This window comes from Triticum aestivum, chromosome 4B, assembly GCF_018294505.1.
Source record: "Triticum aestivum cultivar Chinese Spring chromosome 4B, IWGSC CS RefSeq v2.1, whole genome shotgun sequence".
NCBI classification, from domain to species: domain Eukaryota; kingdom Viridiplantae; phylum Streptophyta; class Magnoliopsida; order Poales; family Poaceae; genus Triticum; species Triticum aestivum.
In genome coordinates, this window is record NC_057804.1 from 323,939,326 (window position 1) to 323,967,201 (window position 27,876).

The 27,876-nt window shown below is 44.7% G+C and overlaps 1 protein-coding gene across 1 annotated transcript; it reads right to left on the bottom strand.

Annotated features, from left to right (window-relative positions):
- Positions 1 to 21,303: 21,303 nt before the first annotated feature.
- Positions 21,304 to 27,617, bottom strand: LOC123092096 (probable protein phosphatase 2C 75). Its single transcript, XM_044513779.1, has 5 exons — positions 27,021 to 27,617; positions 25,678 to 26,049; positions 25,474 to 25,591; positions 22,358 to 22,581; positions 21,304 to 22,215 (listed from the first exon to the last, which is right to left on the bottom strand). The coding sequence occupies exons 1-5, from the start codon at positions 27,210 to 27,212 to the stop codon at positions 21,805 to 21,807; spliced, it is 1,317 nt and encodes a 438-aa protein (XP_044369714.1). The 5' UTR covers positions 27,213 to 27,617; the 3' UTR covers positions 21,304 to 21,804.
- Between the last annotated feature and the right edge of the window lie 259 nt (positions 27,618 to 27,876).

Genomic DNA, 27,876 nt, shown 5'->3' on the forward strand with positions numbered 1-27,876 from the left:
ATCTTGAGAGAAGCCTCTAGTGAAACCTATGGCCCCCGGGTCTATCTCTTATCATATTTGCTTTCAATCTACTTTTATTTGCATCTTTACTTTTTGCATCTATTTTATAAAATACCAAAAATATATTTATCTTATCATACTATCTTTATTAGATCTCACTTTCGCAAGTGGCCGTGAAGGGATTGACAACCCCTTTATTGCGTTGGTTGCGAGTTCTCAGTTTGTTTGTGTAGGTGCGTGGGACTTTTGAGGAGCCTCCTACTGGATTGATACCTTGGTTCTCAAAACTGAGGGAAATACTTATGCTACACTTTGCTGCATCACCCTCTCCTCTTCGAGGAAAACCAACGCAAGCTCAAGACGTAGCAAGAAGGATTTCTGGCGCCGTTGCCGGGGAGGTCTTCGCTCAAGTCAAGACATACCAAGTACCCATCACAAACCCATCTCCCTCGCATTTACATTATTTGCCATTTGCCTCTCGTTTTCCTCTCCCCCACTTCACCCTTGCCGTTTTATTCGCCCTCTCTTTCCCAATCTCCTCCTCTCTTTTCGCTTGCCGTTTTTCTGTTGCTCGAGTGTTAGTTCGTCTACCTTGTCGTCATGGCTAGTCCTCCTATCCTTATTCTCACTCCCGAACAAGAAATTCACAATTTTAAGCAAAGGGAGAGGGAAAGTTTAAAAGATGCTTGGTATAGAATTTGCAATGCCCAATATAAAGCTACTAGGAAGCTTGCTACTTCCGTTCTTCTCCGCAATTTTTATGTAGGCATTACTCCTTGGAATAGATGTGCTCTTGATATTGCCACCGGAGGTGATTTTATGAGTAGCCATACTTTTGATGCCTATAATGCTATGTTAGATTTGTTTGGCCCACCACCTCTTTTGGTTAATGGAACGGTTTTAACTCTAGAACATGTGATGCAACGGCTTGATATTATTGAAAATAAAATTGCCACTATTGAGTTGATTGAAAATTTGGATAAAAAGATTCATAATCACATTACCCAATTTGGATCTAGGGTTGGAGTTACTTTGAAAAATCTTAAGGAAAAAGAACCTATAGTCAATGAAAAAATAGATCTAGACTCTTCTCGAATCAGTAAACTTGAGGATATCATTACAAACTTGGGTTCCGTGTTTTCCCCCATGAAAAACACTCCAAAACCCCCTACTAAAATTGCCAAGTTTATTTATGTTCCTAAAAAGAAGGGTGAATTTTCTAGTAAGGGAGATGCGGATCTCAAATCAATAAGTGTTCTTCCCAATTGCCTCTCTATCGTTAAGAAACCTTTAGCTACCAATGAATTTCTTGAATTTTTGCCCAAAGGTTTAGCCATAGATAAAAGGGGAGAAATCCCTAGATATCACAAGTGCTCTATTGATGAATTTAGTGCCAAAGACGGCACTCATTAGATCTATCCTTGCTTTTATGCCTAGCTAGGGGCGTTAAACGATAGCGCTAGTTGGGAGGCAACCCAATTTGCTTTATGTTTTTTGTTTTTGCTCCTGTTTAGTAATAAACCTTGCATCTACCTTCTGTTTAGATGTGTTTTTATCTTTTAATTAGTGTTTGTGCCAAGTAGAACCTATAGGATAACCTCTGATGATAGTTGATTTGATTTTGCTGAAAACAGAAACTTTGCACGCACGAATATAATTTTGTTAAATCACAGGAACGTGCTTTTTCATTGATTCTTCTTGATGCTATTCAATAAACAAATTTTCCAGGACTTCCTATTTTGGTAGGAGTTTTAGAGTTCCATAAGTTTGCGTTAGTTACAGATTTCTACAAACTGTTCTGTTTTTGACAGATTCTGTTTTTCGTGTGTTGTTTGCTTATTTCAATGCATCTATGGCTAGTAAATTAGTTTATAAACCATAAGGAAGTTGGAATACAGTAGGTTTAACACCAAAATAAATAAAGAATGAGTTCATTGCAGTACCTTATGTGGGTGTTTTTGTTTTCTTTCACTAACGGAGCTTATAATATTTCTAGTTGAGTTTTGTGTTGTGAAGTTTTCAAGTTTTGGGTAAAGCTTTTATGGACCATGGAATAAGGAGTGGCAAGAGCCTAAGCTCGGGGATGCCCATGGCACCCCAAGATATTCAAGGATAGCCAAAAGCCTATGCTTGGGGATGCCCCGGGAAGGCATCCCCTCTTTCGTCTTCGTTCATTGGTAACTTTACTTGGAGCTATATTTTTATTCGCTACATGATATGTGTTTTGTTTGGAGCGTCGTGTATTATATTAGTCTTTGCTTTTTAGTTTACCACAATCATCCTTGCTGTACACACCTTTTGGGAGAAGCCTATTTGATTAGAATTTGCTAGAATACTCTATGTGCTTCACTTATATCTTTTGAGCTTGATAGTTTTTGCTCTAGTGCTTCACTTATATCTTTTAGAGCACGGTGGTGTCTTAATTTTGAAGAAATTGCTAGTCTCTCATGCTTCACTTATATTATTTTGAGAGTCTTTTAGAACAGCATGGTATTTGCTATGATCATAAAGTTGGTCCTAGAATGATGAGCATCCAAGTTGGGTATAATAAAAACTATCATAGAAAGTGAATTGGATGCTATGATCAATTTGATGCTTGATAATTGTTTTGAGATATGGGGGTAGTGATATTAAAGTCATGCTAGTTGGGTGATTATGAATTTAAAGAATGCTTGTGTTGAAGCTTGTGATTCCCGTAGCATGCACGTATGGTGAACCGCTTTGTGATGAAGTTGGAGCACAATTTTATTTATTGATTGTCTTCCTTATGAGTGGCGGTCGGGGACGAGCGATGGTCTTTTCCTACCAATCTATCCCCCTAGGAGCATGCGCGTAGTGCTTTGGTTTTTGATGACTTCTAAATTTTTGCAACAAGTATATGAGTTCTTTTTGATTAATGTTGAGTCCATGGATTATACGCACTCTTTCACCCTTCCACCATTGTTAGCCTCTCTTGTACCGCTCAACTTTCGCCGGTACCATACACCCACCATTACCTTCCTCAAAACAGCCACCATACCTACCTATTATGGCATTTCCATAGCCATTCCGAGATATATTGCCATGCAACTTTCCACCATTCCGTTCATATGACACATATTACTTTCGTCATATTGCTTTTTGCATGATCATGTAGTTGACATTGTATTTGTGGCAAGGCCACCTTCATAATTTTCATACATGTCGCTCTTGATTCATTGCATATCCTGGTACACCGCCGGAGGCATTTATATAGAGTAATATCTTGTTCTAGCTTTGAGTTGTAAATCCATAAAAGTGTGATGATATTCATTATTAGAGCATTGTCCTAGTGAGGAAAGGATGATGAAGACTATGATTCCCTCACAAGTCGGGATGAGACTTCAGACTTTACAAAAAAAGAAAAAAAAAGGAGAAAGGCCAAAAAGAAAAAAAAAGGCCAAAGAAAAAAAAAGAAAAAGAAAAAGAAAAAAAGAGAAGAAAAAGAATTAAATGAGAGAAAAAGAGAGAAGGGACAATGCTACTATCTCTTTTTCCACACTTGTGCTTCAAAATAGCACCATGATCTTCATGATAGAGAGTCTCATATGTTGTCACTTTCATTTACTAGTGGGAATTTTTCATTATAGAACTTGGCTTGTATATTCCAATGATGGACTTCCTCAAAGTGCCCTAGGTATTCGTGAGAAAGCAAGTTGGATGCACCCCACTTAGTTTCTTTTGTTGAGCTTTCATATATTTATAGCTCTAGTGCATCCGTAGCATGGCAATCCCTACTCACTCACATTATTATCTATTAATGGGCATCTCCATAGCCCGTTGATACGCCTAGTTGATGTGAGACTATCTTCTCCTTTTTTGTCTTCTCCACAACCACCATTCTATTCCACATATAGTGCTATGTCCATGGCTCACGCTCATGTATTGCGTGAAAATTGAAAAAGTTTGAGATTATTAAAGTATGAAACAATTGCTTGGCTTGTCATCGGGGTTGTGCATGATTAAATACTTTGTGTGATGAAGATAGAGCATAGCCAGACTATATGATTTTGTAGGGATAACTTTCTTTAGCCATGTTATTTTGAGAAGACATGATTACTTTGATTAGTATGCTTGAAGTATTACTATTTCTTATGTCGATATGAACTTTTATTTTGTATTCATTTGGATCTGAACATTCATGCCACAATAAAGAAAATTACATTATGAATTATGCTAGGTAGCATTCCACATCAAAAATTCTCTTTTTATCATTTACCTACTCGAGGACGAGCAGGAATTAAGCTTGGGGATGCTTGATACGTCTCCAACGTATCTATAATTTTTGATTGTTCCATGCTATTATATTACCCCTTTTGGATGTTTATGGGCTTTATTTTACACATTTATATCATTTTTGGGACTAACCTACTAACCGGAGGCCCAGCCCATATTGCTGTTTTTTTGCCTATTTCAGTATTTCGAAGAAAAGGAATATCAAACGGAGTCCAAACGGAATGAAACCTTTGGGAGCGTGATTTTTGGAACAAACGTGATCCGGAGAGCTTGGAGTGCAAGTCAAGAAGCTTCCGAGGGCCCCACGAGATAGGGGGCCGCCCCCCCCCCTGTAGGGCGCGCCCCCCTGTCTCATGGGCCCCTCGGGCGGCCACCGACGTACTTCTTCCTCCTATATATACCTACGTACCCCGAAAACATCCAGGAGCACCACGAAACACAATTTCCACCGCCGTAACCTTCTGTATCCGCGAGATCCCATCTTGGAGCCTTCGCCGGCACTCTGCCGGAGGGGGAATCAACCATGGAGGGCCTCTACATCAACATCCTTGCCCCTCCGATGAGTTGTGAGTAGTTTACCACAGACCTACGGGTCCATAGTTATTAGCTAGATGGCTTCTTCTCTCTTTTTGGATCTCAATACAATGTTCTCCCCCTCTCTTGTGGAGATCTATTCGATGTAAACTCTTTTTGCGGTGTGTTTGTCGAGATCCGATGAATTGTGGGTTTATGATCAAGTTTATCTATGAATAATATTTGAATCTTCTCTGAATTCTTTTATGTATGATTGAGTTATCTTTGCAAGTCTCTTCGAATTATCAGTTTGGTTTGGCCTACTAGATTGGTCTTTCTTGCCATGGGAGAAGTGCTTAGCTTTGGGTTCAATCTTGCGGTGTTCTTACCCAGTGACAGAAAGATTTGCAAGACACGTATTGTATTGTTGCCATCGAGGATAACAAGATGGGGTTTATATCATATTGCATGTGTTTATCCCTCTACATCATGTCATCTTGCTTAATGCGTTACTCTGTTCTTATGAACTTAATACTCTAGATGCATGCTGGATAGCGGTCGATGTGTGGAGTAATAGTAGTAGATGCAGGCAGGAGTCGGTCTACTTGTTATGGACGTGATGCCTATATACATGATCATGCCTAGATAATCTCAGAACTATGCGCTTTTCTATCAATTGCTCGATAGTAATTTGTTCACCCACCGTAATACTTATGCTATCTTGAGAGAAGCCTCTAGTGAAACCTATGGCCCTCGGGTCTATCTCTTATCATATTTTCTTTCAATCTACCTTTAGTTGCATCTTTACTTTTTGCATCTATATTAGAAAATACCAAAAATATATTTATCTTATCTTACTATCTTCATTAGATCTTACTTTCGAAAGTGGCCGTGAAGGGATTGACAACCCCTTTATTGCGTTGGTTGCGAGTTCTCAGTTTGTTTGTGTAGGTGCGTGGGACTTTTGAGGAGCCTCCTACTGGATTGATACCTTGGTTCTCAAAACTAAGGGAAGTACTTATGCTACACTTTGCTGCATCACCCTCTCCTCTTCGAGGAAAACCAACGGAAGCTCAAGACGTAGCAGTGGTTAGTGCGTAAAGGCCAGAGGCCAACTCAGACCAAATACCCAAACCGGTTAGTGCATTGGGGGCTCGCGGAGACGAGCAGAGACTCACGATAATTTGACCCCGTCGCCCCGTCTCGTGGACTTACGACAAGGGCCCAGACTGCCCGGTTGTGCCACGTGGAAAACTCGTGGGTGCTCTACGGGCCCGCCCAACTTTCACATCAACTCGTGGGTACCCCTCAGGGCCGACCCGACTTCAACAATGGTCTCAAGTAAAGTCACGGTAACCGTGTGTCCAAACATCATGGGGAAAACCCGAGGAATCACCCACGGAGGATTCCACTCAATGTAATCATCAAGGTGAACGTAAGAGGGACCACCCTCGAGGTTCACACTCGAGGTGTTGAACGACAGAGCCGTATTGGGAATGGTGAAAGAAGAAATCACCCTCGATGACCACGACCGAATAGCTACACTACAGAACTATCATCAGGAGTGCGTTATGAGGGATCACCCTCGGCACTCGATAGTAGCTCTGCAGAGTCGAGCAACAAAAGGGGCGTGATGTGATGTGAGGTGTCGGGCTCTGGTCGTCGATCACGCTGATCGAGTCATCGATGATGAAGCAGGAGCAACAAGGACAAGTACTGGAGGTCACTGATGGATCACTAACCAACCTATACTAAGCAGATTAGGATAAGCAGGTAGGTAACAATAGCAGGTACAAAAGCAGGCTATGCATCAGAATAGGAGCAAACATAACAGTAGGAAAATCTAATGCAAGCATGAGAGAATGGAATGGGCGATATCGGGATGATCAAAGGGGGGGCTTGCCTGGTTGCTCAGACAAGAAGGAGGGTCATCGTCGACGTAGACGATAACAACGGCATCATCGGCCTCGGGGTCAACCGGAGAGAAGAGGGGGAAGAAACAGTAAATACACGCAAACATATGCACAACAAGAAAATAAGCAGGGCTAGAGGTGTTCTAACGCAGCGCTAGGCGATACTGGCGAAGGGGGAACATCCGGAAAAGTTTTCCCGGTTCCGGACGTTTGTCAGACACATGAATCGGAGGGGAAAGGTTGCATGTTCGCTATTCTAGGAACGTGTGGCATACGAACAGACCAAGTATTCGGATTCTTCTCGTCGTTCTGAGCAACTTTTATGTAGAAAACATTTCCATCCGAGTTACGGATTATTTATTATGATTTTTCAAAGTTTTAGCAATATTCTGAAATTTATTATTAATTCGAAAATAATGCTTAAATGCTAGATGCACCCAGCTCTGCGTACACAAAGATGTACTAGAGGCTGATAGGTGGGTCTGGTCAATTGCTGACTCGGCAGTTGACTGGTCAATGTGTTGACTGGTCAAGGTGTTGACTGGGTCCACCTGTCATAGACTGATTTGCTAATTACCATTTAAACCTAGTTTAATTAGCAGGTTAATTAAACTCAATTAGTTAACTAAATATGATTAATTAAGTTAATTAGTTATATTTTTAATTATCTTTTTTTTAAAACTTTTTTATAAAACAAGGGAGGGCCCCTAGTTGTCAAAGGCCCTATGGCCTTGGCGGGCGACGGGCTACGGGCGCTGGGGCGGGGCGCACCCACGCACCCAGCACGCGGGGAAGGCGAGGCTGGCCGATGCCCCGAGCGGCGCCAGCAGCCGCTGGCAGCCGGAGGTGGCCGGGAACGGGAGGCAGGGGCCGCGGCGGCGCAGCTCATGGGCAGGTAGGCGAGTGGGACGGTGCGGTTGAGGCTGGCGCGGTCGACGGCCAGCGAGAAGGCGGAGCAGCAGCGGGCGGTACGGCACGGACAAAGGTGGGGCCGGGCACGAGGCAACGCGCGCGATCGAGGCGGTCGCGATCTGGCGAGGCCGGGCGCGGCCATGGTGGCCAATGGCGCGTGCGGCCACCTACAATGACAAAGACGAGGGGGAAGGGGGGAACGGGGAGGGGCTCACAGCGGAGCATAGGGGGGCGGCAGTGGGCTCGGGGAGTGCGGGGGCGGTCCGGCGATGTCGAGGGCGCCATCGTCGGGGATGTTGAGGTCGGCGAGGGAGAGACGATGGAGCGGCGCCGACGAGGTGGCGGAGCACGGCGACAACGAGGCGGCGTCGGGGATGGGCGCTGGCGTCGGAGGCGCAGGGTCGCGTGGGATCGGGCCCCTCCCCGGTCCAGTCGAGTGGGGGGCGTCGGGGAGGAGGGAAGGAGCGGCGTTCGATGGGGCCGAGGCAACTGCCCAGATCCAGATCCGATCGGGGGGAGAGGGGGAAGAGCGAGAGAAACGTGGGGGGAGTGGGGTTGGTCGTTAGGGTTTGGGTCAAGGGGGTGGCCTTGTAGGCAAGAGAGGGGGCGGTTGGGCCGTTCGGTTGGCTAGCTGGGCCGCGGGGGAGGGGTTTTCTTTGTTTTAATTTTTATAACTTGCCTTTAACTTTTTGTTTATTAAATTTAGCCTCGGCTTTGTATTTTCTTTTAGTAACAAATGAGTTTTGTTTTAACAAAACTTGGCACTTAACTCTAACACAATATAACGAGATGGAAACAAAAGTATGGAGTGAAAAGGAGATGTCTAACCATTTATAGAAATTGAAAAGACCAATTTTATATGCTGCTGGACCACTAAAATAAATTCCCAGGGGCACTTTGGGAATCCAAAAGAGTTTGGTTCCAACATGACAAATATCCAAGGATTATTTGCCACACTTTGAACTTTTTATTTTGCATGTTTGAGAATTTTGAATTTGGAGCTTTAATTTGAATTTGAGTTTGAACTAAGATTTGGATCAAGCAAGAATTAGTAATAGTAATACGATGACATGGCATCATTAGCAGGGGATTACTGTAGCTTAAGTATCTAGGGCGTCACACTTGTCACCTCAGCTCACTAGACAAGTACGATCTCACAAGGATTTGCAAGGAACTAACTGAAAGATTTGCAAGGAACTGGATGCAGGGAATGCAGAACAAAAAGAAACAAAAAGGAAATCTAGATGAAGTTTTTTTGAAAGGGGAAACAAATATGCATGAGAAAAATGCAAGAGCACAGAAAAGAACACAAGAGAACTTCATCTAGAATTGGTCAGCGACAAAGTGACCTATATTAGAGTATATTGACTTAGGAGTCAAGTGAGATCACTTGATCATAGGTCATACTCATCGTTTAAGCTCAAAATGGGGTTACCATTTTTCGTTTAAGCATCTTGATGTATTCACATCTTGTTGAGTTTCTTTGACTCATGACTTGGAGTAAAGCTTCTCTAAGATGGAATAACATACCTTGGGTGGTGGTGTTGATCGTGATCATGTAGTTGAACTTGTGTGGGTTGCTCAAGGTTGATGTAGCTCATCAAGAGTTGGGAGCTCCACTTAGAATTTGAGTTCATCTACCTACATGGGTTAGTCTTGCAAGGAAGAGCACTTGTGTATCCAAAATGACAATCATGAAATTCAATATAGAATTTGTCAAAGGATATGTTTGAAGGGTTTCGTGCTTCCTTGTCTTCAACCACCATTGTGTAGAGACTTGGTGATGTAGAGATTGTTCAAGATGTGAGTGAGTTGCAATCTCATAGATTTAGATTCAACCAAGTACCTACACGGGTTAGATAACATGCAAGGTGCAAATATATCCAAGACATAAGATTTTCATCATAAGAGGAATATCAAGGATTAGTCATAGGCTCATGTCTTGCATGTATCCAAATGGAGTTCCTACTCCAAGTTTGAAGCATCAATGATGTTCAATTCACCTCTTAACCTACAAAACACTTTCTCATCAAGTGGTTTAGTGAATATATCCGCCAATTGCTTATCGGTGCGAACATGCTTAAGATTAATGTCCCCTTTGGCAACGTGATCTCGAATGAAATGATGACGAACTTCAATATGCTTAGTTCGAGAGTGTTGCATGGGATTGTGAGCAATCTTGATAGCACTTTCATTATCACAAAGCAATGGAACATGTTTCACATATATCCCATAATCCTTAAGAGTTTGGGTCATCCAAAGTAGTTGAGCACAACATGAACCAGCAGCAATGTATTCCACTTCGGCGGTGGATAAGGATACCGAGTTTTGTTGCTTGGAGGACCAAGACACAAGAGATCTACCAAGAAATTGACAAGTACCCGAAGTGGACTTTCTATCAACCTTGTCTCCGGCATAGTCCGAATCGGAGTAACCAACAAGATCGAAAGAAGACCTCTTAGGATACCAAATGCCAAAATTTGGTGTGTGTATTAAGTATCTCACTATCCTTTTCACAGCCTTAAGATGACATTCTTTAGGGGCCGCTTGATATCGTGCACACATGCACACACTTAGCATAATATCGGGACGAGAGGCACATAGATATAACAATGAACCAATCATGGAGCGGTAAACCTTTTAATCAACCGGTTCACCATCTTTGGTCAAATCAAGATGTCCACTAGTAGGCATGGGTGTAGTCATACCTTTGCATTCTTGCATATTGAACTTCTTGAATAAGTCCTTGGTGTACTTTGTTTGAGAGACAAAGGTACCTTCCTTAGGTTGCTTGATTTTCAAACCAAGAAAGAGTTTGAGTTGACTCATCATCGACATCTCAAACTTCTCCGACATTAGCTTTCCAAATTTCTCGCTAAAGTGAGGGTTAGTCGAACCAAATATAATATCATCAACATAGATTTGGCACACAAATAGTTCTCCATTAACCCTTTTAGTAAAAAGAGTAGAATCAATTTTTCCAATTTCAAAGCCTTTTTCAATGAGGAACTTGGTCAAGCATTTATACCATGCTCTAGGAGCTTGTTTAAGACCATAAAGAGCTTTATGAAGTTTGTAAACATGATTAGGTTTCTTAGGATTGACAAAGTCGGGAGCTTGCTTAACATAAACCTCCTCCTCTATTTCACCATTTAGAAAAGCACATTTAATGTCCATTTGGTACAAGGTGATATCATGGTGATTCGCATATGCAAGTAAGATGTGAATGGGATCAAGTCTAGCAACGGGGGCATATATCTCACCGTAGTCCATACCTTCGACTTGAGTGTAGCCTTGGGCGATGAGACGTGCTTTGTTGAGAACTACTTGTCCATCTTCATCTTGCTTGTTGCGAAACACCCATTTGGTACTAATGATGTTGTGGTTGTTGCCGGGCTTCTCAACCAATGTCCAAACTCGATTTCTCTCAAAGTTGTGTAGCTCTTCATGCATGGCGTTTATCCAATCCGGATCTTCCAAAGCTTCTTCAACCTTCATAGGTTCAATGCTAGAGATGAATGAATAATGTTCACAAAAGTTAGCCAAATGAGTTTTTGAGCAAGTGATTCTCCCGGTTTGGATATCATTGTAGATTTGCTCAACGGGATGGTCTTTAGAAACTCTTGCTCGAACTCGTGAAAGCTTTTGCTTGAATCTTGGTGGAACATCTTTTTCATCTTGTTCTTCTTATTGGCCTTCTTCATTGTTGACGTTGTCGTTCTCTTGTCGTGGTGGAGAAGGAGGTTGTTGATGTTCATCTTGGTGTACTTCCTCGTTTTCTTCGTCTTGGTGTGTCCCACTTGTGGATGCTTCCGTATCAACTCTTGGTTCACCTTGTCGTGAGGTAGAAGCTTCCACTTGGACGGATGAGGTACTCTCCTTCACCTCCGTTGGACGAATCTTTCCAATAGACAAGTCTTGGATTGCTTCCGAAGCGTCTTTGTCTCCTACATCAATTGGCAATTGCTCTACTTGCGAGCCGTTAGATTCATCAAACTTCACATCTACCATCTCTTCAACCTTTCGGGTGAAATTATTATAGACACGGTAAGTGTGAGAGTTTGAGCCATAACCAAGTAGGAAACCTTCATGAGATTTAGGAGCAAATTTAGAAAGACGATGCTTATCAAGAATGTAGCACTTTGAGCTGCATACTCGAAAGTATCCAACTTGGGGTTTGTTACCGGTGAGGAGCTCGTATGTCGTCTTGCCGAGTAGCTTGTGAAGATACAAGCGATTTGTTGCATGACAAGCTGTCTCAACCGCTTCCGCCCAAAAGTGCTTTGGCGTCTTGTACTCATCAAGCATTGTTCTCGCCATTTTGATGAGCGTTCGGTTCTTCCTCTCAACAACTCCATTTTGTTGAGGTGTGTACGTAGCCGAGAACTCATGTGAAATCCCCTCTTCATCAAGAAAGGTGTCCACATTTGTGTTCTTGGACTCAGTTCCGTTGTCGCTGCGAACCTTCTTGATCTTCACTTCAAATTGATTTTGGGCCTTCCTAGCGAAGTTTTTGAAGATCTTTTGGACCTGTGATTTATCATCGAGAAAGAACACCCACGTAAATCTTGACAAATCATCGACTATAACTAGACCAAAAGAATTTCCACCGAGACTTTTGTAGGCGTTGGGACCGAAAAGATCCATATGAAGTAGCTCGAGCAGCCTCCTTGTGGTCATGATGTTCTTCATGGGATGCCTTCCTCCAACATGTTTACCTGCTTGACAAGCGCTGCAAAGTCTATCTTTATCAAATATGACATCGTTAACGCCAAGGATATGATTACCTTTAATAAGCTTGTCAAGGTTTCACATGCCCACATGACCTAACCGTCTATGCCATAACCAGCCTTTAGAGGATTTAGCAATTAAGCAAGTTCTAGGTTGAGCCTTTTTAGTGAAATCAACAATGTAAAGATCACCTCTACGTATACCGGTAAAGACCATTTTATGATTGTCTCTTCGAAACACTTGGCAATCTACTTCAGTAAATAGGACATTGAAACCGAAATCAGCAAGTCTAGATACTGAATGTAAATTGTACCCAAGAGATTCAACGAGCATGAAATTTTGTATGGAGCTATCATGTGAGATGGCCACCTTACCGAGGCCAACCACCTTACCCTTTAAGTTGGCACCAAAAGTGACATACTTTCGAGGGCCGTCGTTTTCAGCAAGCTCACGAAACATATCTTTATCTCCAGTCATGTGATCGGTACATCCACTATCAAGAACCCATTCCTTTCCTCCTGCCATGTATCCCCGAAGAATTGCCATAAGACCAAAGTGTCTCATTGCATCATCAAGATCAAAGTCACTATCATCGTCCTCATCATAGTATCCATGTTCAACAACGTCATGTGATGGATCAATTCCTAGAGAGGGTGATTCATTAGAATGAGTTTGACAATGATCTTCTTTATGAATTCTAATAGCTTCGGAAATAATATCGCTAATAATTCCAACATCTCCTTTGGCATGCATAAGATTTGTAAGCTTAAATAGACAATCACCAAACTTAGGATCGTTGGAATTCATCTTACTCAAGGCAATAGACTTATGGAGAATTTCATCTAGATTTTGCAAGGAATAGTTTGGAAAACGTTCCTCAAGAAATTTCCATATGTTGTAGGCACACTTAAGAGTAGGCAAGCAAGATATCAAGTTTCTAGGCAAACCTCTAGTGATAAGATCAATAGTTCTAAGATTGTGAATCATGTCAATTGACTCATCAAGGGTGGGATGCATAGGATCAACATGAGGTGCACAAGGGCTAGTAATGTACTTGTTCAAATGATATTCATTGAAATTAGAAGCATCTCATTTTTCCACTCATGAAAATACTCTCCATCAAGTATAGGCACTGTACGTCTAAGACTCCCCTAAGTAGACTCATCCATCTTCCTCCAATGGTGATTAAACCAAAGCAATGGAGACCAAAGCTCTGATACCAATTGAAAGGATCGAGAAGAGGTGTCTAGAGAGGGGTGAATAGACACTAAGTGAGAAAAGTTGTTGTTTTTAATTTCTTTAAGTTGAAGTGGAGTTTGGCACAAGTTCTAACTTTCACAATACATATCAAGCAAGCATGACAAGAGTATATGGGCAGCGAAAAGTAAAGCATGCAAATTGCAAGAATGTAAAGGGATGGGATTGGAGTGTGCAAACGCAATTTGGAGACACGGAGATTTTTTATCCGTGGTTCCGATAGGTGGTGCTATCGTACATCCACGTTGATGGAGACTTCAACCCACGAAGGGTAACGGTTGCGCGAGTCCACGGAGGGCTCCACCCACGAAGGGTCCACGAAAAAGCAACCTTGTTTATCCCACCATGGCCGTCGCCCACGAAGGACTTGCCTCACTAGGGTAGATCTTCACGAAGTAGGCGATATCCTTGCCCTTACAAACTCCTTGGTTCAACTCCACAATCTTTACGGAGGCTCCCAAGTAACACCTAGCCAATCTAGGAGACACCACTCTCCAAGAAGTAACAAGTGGTGTGTTGATGATGAACTCCTTGCTCTTGTGCTTCAAATGATAGTCTCCCCAACACTCAACTCTCTCTCTCACAGGATTTGGATTTGGTGGAAAGAAGATTTGAGTGGAAAGCAACTTGGGGAAGGCTAGAGATCAAGATTTATGTGGTAGGAATGGAATATCTTAACATCAACACAAGTGTAGGTGGTTCTCTCTCAGAAAATATATGTTGGAAGTGTAGGCATCTTCTGATGGCTCTCTCCACGAACGAAGAGTGGGTGGAGGGGTATATATAGCCTCCACACAAAATCTAACCGTTACACACAACTTACCAAACTCGGTGGGACCGAATCATGAAACTCGGTCGGACCGATTTAGTAAATAATGTGACCGTTAGCAATTTCGGTGGGACCGACATGTCAACTCGGTGGGACCGATATGGTTAGGGTTAGGGCATAACGTAATCTCGGTGAGACCGATTACACAAACTCGATGAGACCGATTTTGGTAATAGGCAACCAGAGAGTTGGTCAGGCAAACTCGGTGGGACCGATTCGCTCATCTCGGTTGGACCGAAACGGTACGAAAGGGAAACAGAGAGTTTGCATTGCAATCTCAGTGAGAACGATCGCTAAGCTCGGTTGGACCGAAATGTTACAAAGGGAAACAGAGAGATTACAATCCCATCTCGGTGAGACCGAGATCCCTATCGGTGAGACCGAAAAGACTAGGGTTTCTGGCAGTGGCTATGTCAATAGAACTCAATGGCACCAGATAGAAAGATTCGGTAGGGCCAAGTTTGAATTTTGGTTTGGGACATATGTGGATGTGAGAAAGTGGTTGAGGGCTTTGGAGCATATCACTAAGCACTTTGAGCAAGTAAGACATTAAGCAACACCTCATCCCCTCTTAATAGTATTGCCTTTCCTATGGACTCAATGTGATCTTGGATCACTAAAAGTAAAATGTAGAGTCTTGTGCTTTGAGCTTGAGCCAATCCTTTGTCCTTAGCATCTTGAAGGGGTTCCACATCCTCTAGTCCATGCCACTCCATTGTTGAACTTATCTGAAACATACTAGGTAAAAGTATTAGTCCAACAAGAGATATGTTGACATTAATTACCAAAATCACCCAAGGAGCACTTGTGCTTTCACGGTCGTGCCCACTTGATCATCATCACCATCATCATCATCTCCGGACATGTATTCTTCATGGACTAGAGCCTTGTCATCTTTCCTCTTTGTGAACTTGGTGAACTTCTTCTTCTTGAGCACAAGCTTCTCGGACTTGTCTTCACGTCTCTCATATGGACAATCATGCACAACGTGTCTTGGGCTATCACAATTGTAGCATTTTCTTCGTTCAAATTATCTTCCTTGGAGATTATTCCCCTTGTTTGCCATGGTCCCGGAGCACTTTTTGACTAAGAGAGCTAAGTCTTCCGCAAAGTCATTTACCGGGCATGAAGTGTCACCATCTTCCTCACATGTCTCTTCACTCACTTCTTCATCCCTTGAGGGTTGACTAATCACTTTTTTGGTCTTCAAGGCAAGATTGGAGTTCTTAGTTGCTTGAGCAATTGCAAAGGTCTTCTTGGACTTGGTCTCCAAAAGACATGAGTGGAGAAAGTGGAGACAACTTGAGCCGATGTTAACTTGTGATAATCCGGACATTGATGTATCATCATGACCATGGTATGTTCTGGGAGAACCATAGCATCTATGAACTTATCCTTGATGAAATCATCGTTTGCCCAAGTGCATCCAAAGGTTCTCAAGTTGAGCACAAGGGACTTCAACCTTCGGTAAACCTCTTCCGTGCACTCACCCTCATTCCCCACAAAGAGATTGACTTCTTGCTTGAGCAAAGCAAGTCGAGATCTTCGAATTGCTTCATCTCCTTAGAGAGCCTCCTCAAGGCAATCCCAAATTTCCTTGGTTGTCTTAAGGAGATCAATGGAGTCACTATAGTCTTTGGTCACCGCGGTGCGCAACATGTTGTGGGCAGTTGGATTGAGTTGATCATCAACCGCTTCTCTTGGAGTGAGATTCATTGGGTTCTTGGGGTTGAATCCATTGACCACAATCCACCAAAGTTGTGTTGAAGCACTGTGAATATGAGACTCCATATCTAGCCTCCATCTAGCAAGCGCATTAGCTTTCAAAGGGGGGCGGAGGCCCAACAGGATTAATGTGAGGATGTTGCAAGGGTTGTGGTGAGTAAAAGGGTTCCACAACATTGTACTTGGGAACTTGAGTACGAGCCGGAGATGCAAGGGGTTCTCTCGAGTCATCCGCATCATGAATGGATTTGGATCAAATAATTTTGATGCGGATGTCGAGGGCTTTAAGCGAGCATCAATTTCCTCCTTGACTGACGAACGCGCTTTTTTCAACATAGCGGTTTTGAGGTCCGCAAACATTGAAAGAATACTGGCCGCGGTCAAGGGGCACCTAGGTTAACGGGAGCGGCGGGAGCAACAACCGGAGCACCAAGTGCATTGGACGCGGCAGGGGGTAGGTTTTCACCATCCTTCGCAACGGGTGCGCCACCTCCCACATTCCCTAGGTCGACCATATCCTCTAAGGTTGTATAACCTTATATTAGAGCATGAGGCTCTAATACCAATCGAAAGGATCGATGCGGTCGACTAGAGGGGGGTGAATAGGAGACTACAAATTTTAATCTTTCTTGTCAATTTTAAGGTTTAGCAGATAAATAGGGTTCACTAGGTATGCAACTAGGTGAACACAACCTATATGACAAGAAAGCTTAGAGCCAAATATGCTAGGCAACAATCTAATTAGCAAGCCAAAAAGCATACAAGGAAAAGTAAAGTGCGGGAAACGATTAACCACAAGTGAGGAGAGGGTGCGGATTTTATCCTGAAGTTCACTCTTCCTTGAGGAAGAGCTACTCTCTGTTTAGAGTGGTGCCAGAGCCAAAGCTTACAGACCGCCACAAAGGCTCATTGTAATCTCTTTCGAGTCACCCCTAATGTATGAGCTTCGAATCACTCGGGGTTGGTATTGAAGGCGACCACCACACCTTTACAAACTTCTCCGAAGCACACCACAAGCAAGGAAGCTCTCGGAGGAACCTCTAACCGCCTAGGAGCCCAAGCTCCAAGAGTAACAAGTCAATGGGGAAGAAATGTAGCGGGGAACACGATTTGGTTTGGTCAAGATGTAGATCGGGTCTTGCTCTCCCAATCCCTAAAGTTTCACCAAGTTTGGGTGGAGGGATTGAGAGTATTGATCAAAATGGAGTGTAGCAATGATGGAGCTCAACAAGACATTAGGGTTGAGGGATGGAGGAGGAAGAAGGGGTCTTATAGTGTTCTTGGCCAGATGGGGTTTTCTGCCCGTTGGACCCGTGTGCACGGGCTGAGTCAGCCTCGTGCGCACGGGGCACTTAGAGACTTACACACCACCCCGTACGCACGGGGGTCAAAAGACCTCGTGCACACGAGGTACCCGGGGAGTTACGCGGTACCCCGTGCGCATGGGGGTCAAAAGACCCATGCGCATGGGGTACCCAGGAAGTTACGCAGTACCCCGTGCGCACGGGGGTCATACTATGGATTTAAGTGGTAGGGATGGGTAGGCTGGTGTTTATGTTTCGGCAATGGTATTCCCACACAACACATATCCACATCGACCCCTCTTAATAGTGCGGTCTTTCCTACGACTCGAATCGAACCAAACGAAAAACCTTCAACTAGTCAGTAGACCACGCCTTTGATCTTTTTGAATTGGAGGGTCGCACACCTCCATCAAGAACAACTTGGAACCAATATCCTGAGATAAACTTTAGCACCCGATATTAGCTCCTCTAACCATATTGTCATCACACCAAAATAAACTTTAAGTGACACATGCACTTTCACGCGCATTGACCAAATCGTGGACTCCACCGCCGGGTGCGACCTCCTATGCTTCCTGGGCGCTTTCTCGGGCTACCACCAGATCAAGATGGCGTCGGAAGATGTAAAGATGACAACATTCATCTCACCATGCAGCGTATTTTGCTACACTTTCATGCCCGTCGGCTTGAGGAGTGTCGGCGCCACCTTCCAGCGGCTGATGCGCACTCTGGGGCCTGAGTTGGGAAAGAATGTGGAGGCCTACGTCGATGACATCGTGGTCAAAATGCGTAAGGCTAGGGCGCTCATCGAGGATCTAGAGGAAACATTCGCCAACCTGTGAGGTCAACCTAAAGCTCAACCCCAACAAGTGAAGATCGAGGCCATTGAGAAAAGGTGCCCTCCCTAACTCTCAAATAAATGCAACAATTGGCAGGGTGTACGACCTCCCTGGGGCGCTTCATCTCCAAGTTCGGCAAGCGAGCCTTGCCATTCTTCAAGCTCATGAAGAGGTCCGGTCCCTTCGAGTAGACCCCTGAGAAGGATGCGGCCTTTGAAGACCTCAAGAGGTACCTCACGAGCCCACCTATCATGGTCGCACCGCGCCCTCGTGAGCTATTGCTCCCTTACTTGGCGGCCACCCCCCAGACGGCCAGTGCGGCGCTCGTAGCGGTACGAGAAGAGCGCGTCTGCACTAAGGAGAACCATTTCGAGCCTCGTGAGCTCCCTGAGCCCTCTGAGCCTCGCGAGCATCCCGGGCCTCGTGAGCCTCGCGGGTCTCATGAGTCACCCGAGCCTCTCGAGTCGCCTGTGGAGCAAGCTACCGCCACAACCGTGTGCCTCGTCGAGCACCATGTGTACTTCGTCAGCACAATGTTGAGGGATGCACGCGAGCGCTACCCCATGCAGCAGAAGCTCCTCCTCGCGCCCTTCGTCGCCTCCAGGAATCTGCGCCACTACTTCCAAGGCCACCCCATTAAGGTCATCTCTGCTTACCCCTTGGAGCAAGTCCTGTGTAGCCCCAACACTGTCGGCCGAGTCGCCAAATGGAACATTGAGCTGCAGGCCTTCCATCTGGAGTTTTGCACCACCAGGATCATCAAGGGTGCGGCTCTCGCCAACTTCCTGGCAGAATGGACGGATCCATATGAGGAAGGGCCCTTTGAGAACAAATCTCTCCTGCCTGGCGCCTAGTGGTTGGGTCATGCACTTTGACGGCGCCTTCTCCAGGTAGGGTGCGGGGGCTGGGGTCGTGCTTACCTCACAACCGGAGACAAGCTCTATGATGCTATCCATTTCTGCTTCAGGCACTATGAAAAGGTATCCAACAACATTGCAGAGTATGAGGGCCTCATCGCTGGCCTCAAGGCCACCTCTGCCCAGGGCGTCAAGCGCCTCACCATCAAGGGCGATTCTTAGCTCCTCGTTTAACTTCTCCAACAAAAAATACAAGCCCAAGGACGAGCACATGGCAGCCTACCTAGAGGAGGTACGTAAGCTCGAGAAGCGTTTCCTTGGCTTGGAGCTGCAGAACATCTCGTGCGGCATCAACAGGGAGGCCAGCGACATTGCCAAGCGAGCTTCTCGCCGCGAGCCCCAGAGCCCACACATCTTCAAAGAAAGGCTCATCAGGCCATTAGCAGCGCCACCCGCCATTGGCACAACGCTGCTTCACGAAGAGCTTCCTCCCACACCGTCCATGGGTGCGTCGGGTTGTGGACCAGCCTCAGGAGCCCGCCTGCTGCTGGCACTGCAGCCTCAAGCAGACAGCTGGGCTGCGGAGTTCAAGCTCTCCCCGCGGAGGATGCGGAGGCGGAGCGCGTCGTCCGGCAAGCCACCGCCTACTGTTTGCAAGACGGCGAGCTGTACTGCAAGTGCCCCAATGGCGTCTGGTTGCAGTGCATCTCAGAAGAGCAAGGGCGCGAGCTGCTCACCGTCGTTCACGGGGAAGATTGCGGGCACCACTCCTCGTCACGCACCCTCGTCGGCAAGGTGTTCTGAAGGAGCTTCTATTGGTCCACTGCGTTCCGCGACGCAGATGAGCTGGTCCAATCCTGCAAAGCCTGCCAATTCCACGCCAAGCAGATCCACCAGCCAGCGCAGGGGCTTCAGACGATCCCACTCTCATGGCCCTTTGCAGGCTAGGGGTTGGACATACTGGGGCCCTTCCCTTGTGTGGCTGGTGCCTACCGCTACCTCTACCTCTACATCGTCATCGACAAGTTCACCAAGTGGGTGGAGGTCGAGCCCGTGCGCACTATCCCGGCCGACCGTCGGGTTCACCAAGGGCCTCGTGAGCCGATTTGGCGTCCCCAACTGCATCATCAGTGACAACGACGCCCAGTTCACGAGTGGCCTCTTCAAGTCCTACTGCGCCAACCTTGGCACGCACATCTCCTACGCCTTTGTGGCTCACCCACAAAGCAACGGCCAGGCCGAGCGTGCCAACGCTGAGGTCCTCAAGGGCCTGAAGATAAAAGGAGCTTCAAGAAGAAGCTGGCTGGCTGAGTGAGTTGTAGTTTGTGTTGTGGTCCAACCGCACAACGGCGACTAAGCCTACTGACGGTCCTCCCCTCGGAGCTTAAGCATGGCTCCCCGCGAGTCTTGGCGTGAAAAAGCGTGTCAGGACAGCTCATGGGAGGCCGATCTGCTGCTCCTCGAGGAGGCCCGCCGCCAGGCTGCCCTTCACGCCGTAAAGTATCAACGGGCCTTGCGCCGTTACCACAGTCACAACATCCGCCCTCGTACCCTCGAGGTCGGAGACCTCATCCTACACCGGATCCTCTCCAAAGAGGGGCTCCACACGCTCTCTCTTATGTGGGAAGGCCCATTCAAGGTTCCCCATGTCTCCATGCCAGGTGCAGCCCACCTGGGACGGGGTTCCTTCAACTCATGTTTGCATGTTGCACCGTGTACTTTGCCTATTCACTGAATCAAAAGTTTTAGTGAAGTATGCCCGATAGGATCACCATGCCTACAACCGGCGCAGCAAAGCTCGCAAAATACTTCTAGTATATATAATACTCCCTCTGTCCGGAAATACTTGTCAAAGAAATGAATAAAAATAGATGTATCTAGAACTAAAATATGTTTAAATACATCCATTTCTCCGACAAGTATTTCCGAACGAAGGGAGTATGAAACTACATTCCATAATGAATACAATGATATCGATTTTAATGTGAATGTTGATACTTTTTCCTATAAGTTTGGTCAAATCATGGATGTTTTGACTTCAGACAAAACTTATACGCAAACTAAAAAAAATCGGAGGGAGTACTTATAAACACGTCCCACGCCAATCCTTTTCAGGCACATGATCATGGCCTGTTCACGTAGAAATAAAAAAGACGTATGCCATCGTCGTAGTCAAAAAGTGTAGCTGCACTTTAGAGCATTTGGGTTAAAGATACAAATATAATGAGCAGGGCCTGTTCACGTAGAAAACCGAGCACGTACATCGTATTAACATATATATATAAACTCAGCTTGAAGGGCAGCCATACAAGAAAGGCAAAGCCGACTCGAAACAAACTGAAACTTGCCTCCCAACGCATGTTGCACAATGAGAGTTAGGATTTACATAAAACAGTAACCCTACTCATCCTTAGGCCATGTTCGGTTGACAGGGTTGTGGAGGGGTTTTGACAGGGATTGAGGTGGATTAAATCCTCTACAAGTCAAATCCCCCCCAAATCCCCTCCAATCCTCTTAGGGCAGGGTGTAACCGAACAAAGCCTTAAGAGTAAACCGACATTCGGACAGGAGCTCACCGGGCATGCTAATATAGCCAATAAGGCTCTCATCTCCAAAACATCAGCGAATGTGCCTGCTAACTGCAGACTCGCACATCAACATCAGTAAACTTCATTTCTTGGTTGGACTTGTATCACCAAACTTTGGTAGTGTCAAAAGCGTGTTCAACCAGGTGAAGCCCTCCAATGACCTCTCATCTCCACTTATATTTGGGTCACATTCATCATCGGCATCCTCTGGAATTACCCTTTTACTGAAGTGTTGGGGGGTCCTTAATCGCGGTGGCATCCCTGGACTAGATCCAATTCCCTTGCTAGCAACAGAAAGCCCTGATAACCCACCTGCAGCCGCATCTTTGCTCAGGAAAAGGCAGATCACTGCACAATCATCCGTTTTGGAGGTTGGGTACTTGAATTTCCAGGTCTGATTTGCTAGATCAACAACAGCACGAGCTGCGCCAGAACGGCCAGAGCATGAGGCAACAACTTCCACCACTTCCTGGTTGGACAGAACATCCCACACCTGTAACCAGAGTGCAATTGGGTATTAGAGTATATTAACAGATGGGCGGTGCATGTATTGAATCAGAAGAAACTATTGTTTCCCCATCGAGAACAAGTCACGCAGAAAGCAACAAGTTATTTATTTATTTTTGTTTGGTTACCCCATCAGTGGCAAGGACGATGAACTGATCCTTCTCCATGATTCGCCTATAGGTGACCTCAGGTACAGAGATCAGCCCAAAATCCTTTAGACAAAAATCACCAAAAGCTCGTGCCATTGCTAGGCCTGGAGAGTTGCAGTTAGGAAGCCAAAGGCGAGCCACATCTGGTTCATCCTGGTGAGCAAAGACCCGTCCATTACATCGCTTGATCCTCCTAGCCTCTCCTGTTAAGATATTAACATTTCGTTATGGCTCAAATAACATTCATCACGACAGTAGGAACAGATGTTTTTTAGGAGACAGGCTCAGAAGGGAACTAGTGTTTAGTTTGAACAGACATTAATAGACTAACCTACTAGAGAAAACGGTGCGTTCACCTAGCTACATGTCCCACACTGACATAAACAAAACAACCTTCATAACTGCAGCTAGAGAGGACCAACGATTGTCGCAAGGGAAACTGTTTCCCGGGTAATGAATCCGCACGGCACATTAGTAGATCAAAACCATATGGCACAAAGGTCAAACCATATCGGTAAAAAGCAAACTGACAAGTGCGTATATATACACCATGTTGCCTGTAATTCTAATTAGGAAGCATATAATTTCCATGATTACGAAAGCTTGTGGACATGATCAGAAAGGCACATGCTCAACTTAATGAGTGAGACAAGTGGTCACTACTCCATTAATTTCTTGCACATATCTTGATACAAATCGAGGGCTACTAGCTAGCTATGGTGTATACATAAAATGATTCTACAATCCTGGGAGTACCGCTCCTCACATATCACACAGATGAATCAATTATATCTCTTTATATTTTTAATATACTTCATTAATAATTACTGGATGCTCCAAAGTTACAAGAAAATTTCCATTTGAGACCATATATTTCATATTATTTGCACATAAACTGTTTTTAACGTAAAAATGGTATATTATTCAAACTAAGGGCTGCGATGATATATTTTTGTAAAACTTGTATTGAGGATCTTAGAATAATTAATAAGTTACATTAAGAATGATAAAGAGGTATGACAGATTTGTTTGGGAGGTATATTGAATATGGGAGTACATACTGCCAGGAGTCAAAAAATTAGTTCAGAGATATGTGTGTGTGTGTGTGTGTGTGTGTGTGTGTGTGTTTGTGTCTCTGTGTTAATTATATTTATATATACAAGACTAATTTTTTGTACTCCTAGAGGTATGTACTCCCACATTCAAATATACCTCTTAAACAAGCATATTATACCTCTTTATTATTCTCAATATACCTCAATGCAAGTTTTGCAAAAAAAACATCACCGAAGCCCATAGTTTATGCAGTATACCTTTTTTACGTACAAAAAATGCAGTTTACTTGTAAATAAAATAAAATATGTGGTCTGATAATTTTCCATGAAACAGTTAACGATCGACTTTATCTACATTTTTAGGAGAGCCATCTACATAAAAGCATTCCAGCAGAGCCCCTATCCCATCCCCTATTCTAAATTTTAGAAATAGTGGTAGAAAAACTCCGCCTATGTTATCTCAACATAGCTGGTGCCAAGCCTGGGTAAAGGAGGAGGGTTGTGATAGACTTGGCGAGCCAACATCAAAACTCAGCCACACTTATGGAGATGGAACCCGGAAGGAAATGGACAAGGGTCGGGCCGTCACCCCCTTGGTGGTGCGCCATATCTTCATCTGGATACAGCGATAAGTGAGCAGGGACTGGGTCGTCTCATCCTTCGTGGCGCGCTACATCGACAACCGGTAGTAAAAAATGAGCAAGGGTCTTCGCATTTGACTCGATGTATGTGAAGGGTAAGGAAGCTAGCCAAGCCTAGTAGGATCCGCTTAGGTAGCTGGAACGTAGGGCCCTTAATAGGTAAGTTACGGGAGCTAGTTGATACAACAGTGAGGATAGGTGTTGATATCCTTTGCGTCCAAGAAACCAAATGGAGGGGACAAGGCGAAGGAGGTGGAGGATACCGGCTTCAAGTTGTGGTACACGGGGACAACTACTGGCGAGAACCTCTTCATAGGAGGAGACCTCAATGGCCACGTGGGCACATCTAACACAGGTTTTGAAGGGGCGCATGGGGGCTTTGGCTATCGCATCAGGAATCAAGAAGGAGAAGATGTCTTATGCTTTGCTTTAGCCTACGACATGATAGTAGCTAACATCCTCTTTAAAAAGAGAGAATCACATCTAGTGACTTTTAGTAGTGGTCAACACTCCTGATTGATTGTGTCCTCTCGAGAAGAGAAGACAGGCGTGCTTGCCTAGACTGTCATGTGATACGTGGAGAGAGTGTTATCCCTCAACATAAGCTTGTGGTGGCTGACTTCCATTTTTGGATTCGTGTCTTGCGGGATAAGCGTGCCAAAGTCACTAGAACGAAGTGGTAAAAGCTTAAGGGGGAGGCAGCTCAGGCTTTCAAGGAGAGGATCATTAAGGAGGACCGTTGGGAGGAAGGAGGTGCTCCGTCTTATTCATCCCCATTGAGGTGTGAAGAGGCCTCGGAGACATAGCGATAGTATGCTAACTAAGCTTTTCAACCTCATTTTTCGAGCAAACAAGGTATCAAAAGAATGGGGGCGGAGTATATTAGTACCAATCTTCAAGAACAAGGGGGAAGTTCAAAGTTGTACTAATTACCGTGCAACTAAGCTGATGAGCCATAGAATGAAGCTATGGGAGAGTCATTGAGCATACAAATAAAGATGATTGTACCATATCCATCATGTCAAACATAATATAGAAGTATCCACAACTAAAAACAAAACTGCTTTATTTCCAACTTTTGTTTCTGCAGTAAAAAATGTTGTGAAGTTACTACCATGGTTATCAGCAAGAACAAGGTGAAAATTCTAAGTCGTCACTCTTCAAATCTTAGGAATATAAACATATATAAAATGATTGGAGACAAGGAAGATATAACATACATTCTTGTTCTGAGAAAACGAGCAAGAATGTACCGATTCAGCAGCACCAGAAAAAGAATCATTCAATTAATGGCATCACATAAACAGTCACAAGTAGTAGGATTAAGCCAACACATTAAACAGAAGAGATATAATATAGAAGATTCATTAATTTAAACTTGAGAGTGAAAGATATTTACTTGGATGATCAGGTTTCAGGTCAACTGTCAACTGATGGGCAACCAAATGACCGTTCTGATCTCTAGTGCCTAATACAGCTCTAGAGTCACCTAGATTCCCGACAATAAGGTCCTGACCCTGATGGTATATAGAGAGAAAATCAATTGCTCATACCTGGAATTTTTGAGTAATTAAAGCCATTCAAGGAATAGGTTCCACTGTACCTGTTTAATTAAAGTAACTGCGGTAGTTCCACTGCAAATGCTATCTATGTTCCGATGTAATTTAAGCTCCTTATCCATAACTCTAAAAGCTTTTCGGAAAGACTCTTTCATTAAGTCAAAGAATTCTAGATGTTCTTCTTTCTGTGCGGTGAATGTGGGAGATTTGTCCTCTGCATCTGGGTATGGAGATAAACTCTCTTCTAAAACTGATCCATCTGAATTGCTGGTTGGGCTCTCTCCATAGTCACAATATATCAAATCACACAGCTTCAAAGGGAGAGTATCTCTTACTTTCCGCGCGACGAGATGTCCATGTGGACCATGACCATCAAAAACTCCACAAAATACTGTGTCTGATCTCCCATTGAAGTTCTGTACATCATGCCCCAAGGCATCCAAGAGCAAGAAAACAAGGAGGCAAACATCAATATCCATTTGTCAAGTATCTATAAAATTTAATGGAGAATGCTACAGCGCGAATGCAACGGCGATGTTGACAACCACCTGATGTCAATGCAACGCGACGTTGACATCCACCTCATGTCAATGCATGCTCACCCATCACACTTGCGGAGTCGGTCGTGCCACAAGACCAGGCTCCACGCGTTCACTCGATACAATTGGCATGATTTAATTCATAAAGAGTGTCGAAAGTGGAATGAGTTAGAAGAAAAGGTCACTATTCTGTTATTCTTTTGATGTGCACGCAACTGTTGGATTCAAATAAACGGTTCACACAAGGGGGTACTCTTTGACTGGGCGAGTCATTTATCTGATCCTGCATTTGCAAGCGTGCCTCATTCAAGCTTGGACAGTTTCATCTAGAACATAACCTCATGGCCTAAATCGCATAATAATCAATGGCCACCTTAACTAAGAGACAGCGTATGGGTAAGCAAGATGGTTGCCATATCCAACAAATAAGTCGTCATAGTTCATATGAAAGTATGGAAGTGGGAAAGATGGTGGCCAATACTTAATCCTCCATCAGTTAGAGCAATAAACATCTTCCATGAGCAACATTCATAGCCATCGAGTTGTTTCTTTACAAATATCAAGCCGACATGTAGTCTCGTGTTGGCTAAAACAAGTTGGATCATTATGCCTTGTTTATCCTGTGAAAGCCCCTCAAGTTGTTGGCAATTCATATTTTTTATTTTATTAATGTATCATTTTAACTTGACGTTGCCCGATAAATAAACAACCCCTAATTGTTGACGATACTTCAACTCACAGAAAACTATTTTACTACGCAAGCTCATTAGTAGCCATTATCAAATAAAGAAGAAATGAACATCCAGAGCACCAAAAGTGTAAATAAAGGGATCTTGTTGTGCAGATACCTCCCACGCGACCATGGCGTCTTGGTTGGTGCCCTTCTTCCCCTGCCGCGTGAAGAGGCAAGCCACATTGCCAGTTCCAATCCCGGCAATCCTGCCGGGGGCCTCCTCCCCCCTCCTACTGCCTCCTCCCACCTTCCCGGGTAGTGCCGCCACCTCCGTCGGCCGCTGGCCTGCCGGCAGGCACGACCCCATCGCCAGCGCCCTCACCACATCCTGCAGGCAATCCAGGCACCCGCCTCCACCGCCCCCTCCCCCACCCCCCGACGACGGCGCCGCCGTCGCCGCCGCTGCCGCCGTTATAGCCGCCGTCTTGCCCCGTTGGTCACAGCACAAGCCACCCTCAAAGATTCAACCTCTGCGCAAACGCAACGCTGCCAAGATTTCGATCTTTGCGAGAGGGACAGTGGCGTTCTTTGATGGCGTCGTGGGCGACCAACCAGCACCAACGGGGACACGTCACGAGCTAACCAGAAAAGTAGAAAAAGGAGGGCGGGATCGGACAAGAATAGGGAGGAAATCCGACAGCGAAAATGGGGACAAAGAAAAATAGCAAGGGCGCGGGGAAGAACAAGTGGCTCGGCGTGGTTTGGTGCAAGGGGATCGGCGGCCGGATCGGTCGGCTCCTTATGTGGACCCGAAACGTTCATACTATATTCTATGATACAAGACGTTTTTTGACACTAATATAATATTAAAAAAAAATCTTATATTATAAGACGGAATGTACTGTCAAAAATGTTATATTATGGGACAGAGGGAGCACCTATGAGTATGAATATAAAAGAATATCATTTAGTTGACATCATATGATTTTTTCATTAATGTCTATTTTCCTTTCAAACAAGGAGGATATGGA

Excerpts from the sequence above, each read along its gene's own strand:
- LOC123092096 (XM_044513779.1), bottom strand. The coding sequence starts at position 27,212 with ATGGGGTCGTGCCTGCCGGCAGGCCAGCGGCCGACGGAGGTGGCGGCA. Across the intron at positions 25,592-25,677 it reads CAGTTACTTTAATTAAACAG|GGTCAGGACCTTATTGTCGG; the intron begins GTACAGTGGAAC and ends ATATACCATCAG. Across the intron at positions 22,582-25,473 it reads CCTGAAACCTGATCATCCAA|GAGAGGCTAGGAGGATCAAG; the intron begins GTAAATATCTTT and ends ATATCTTAACAG.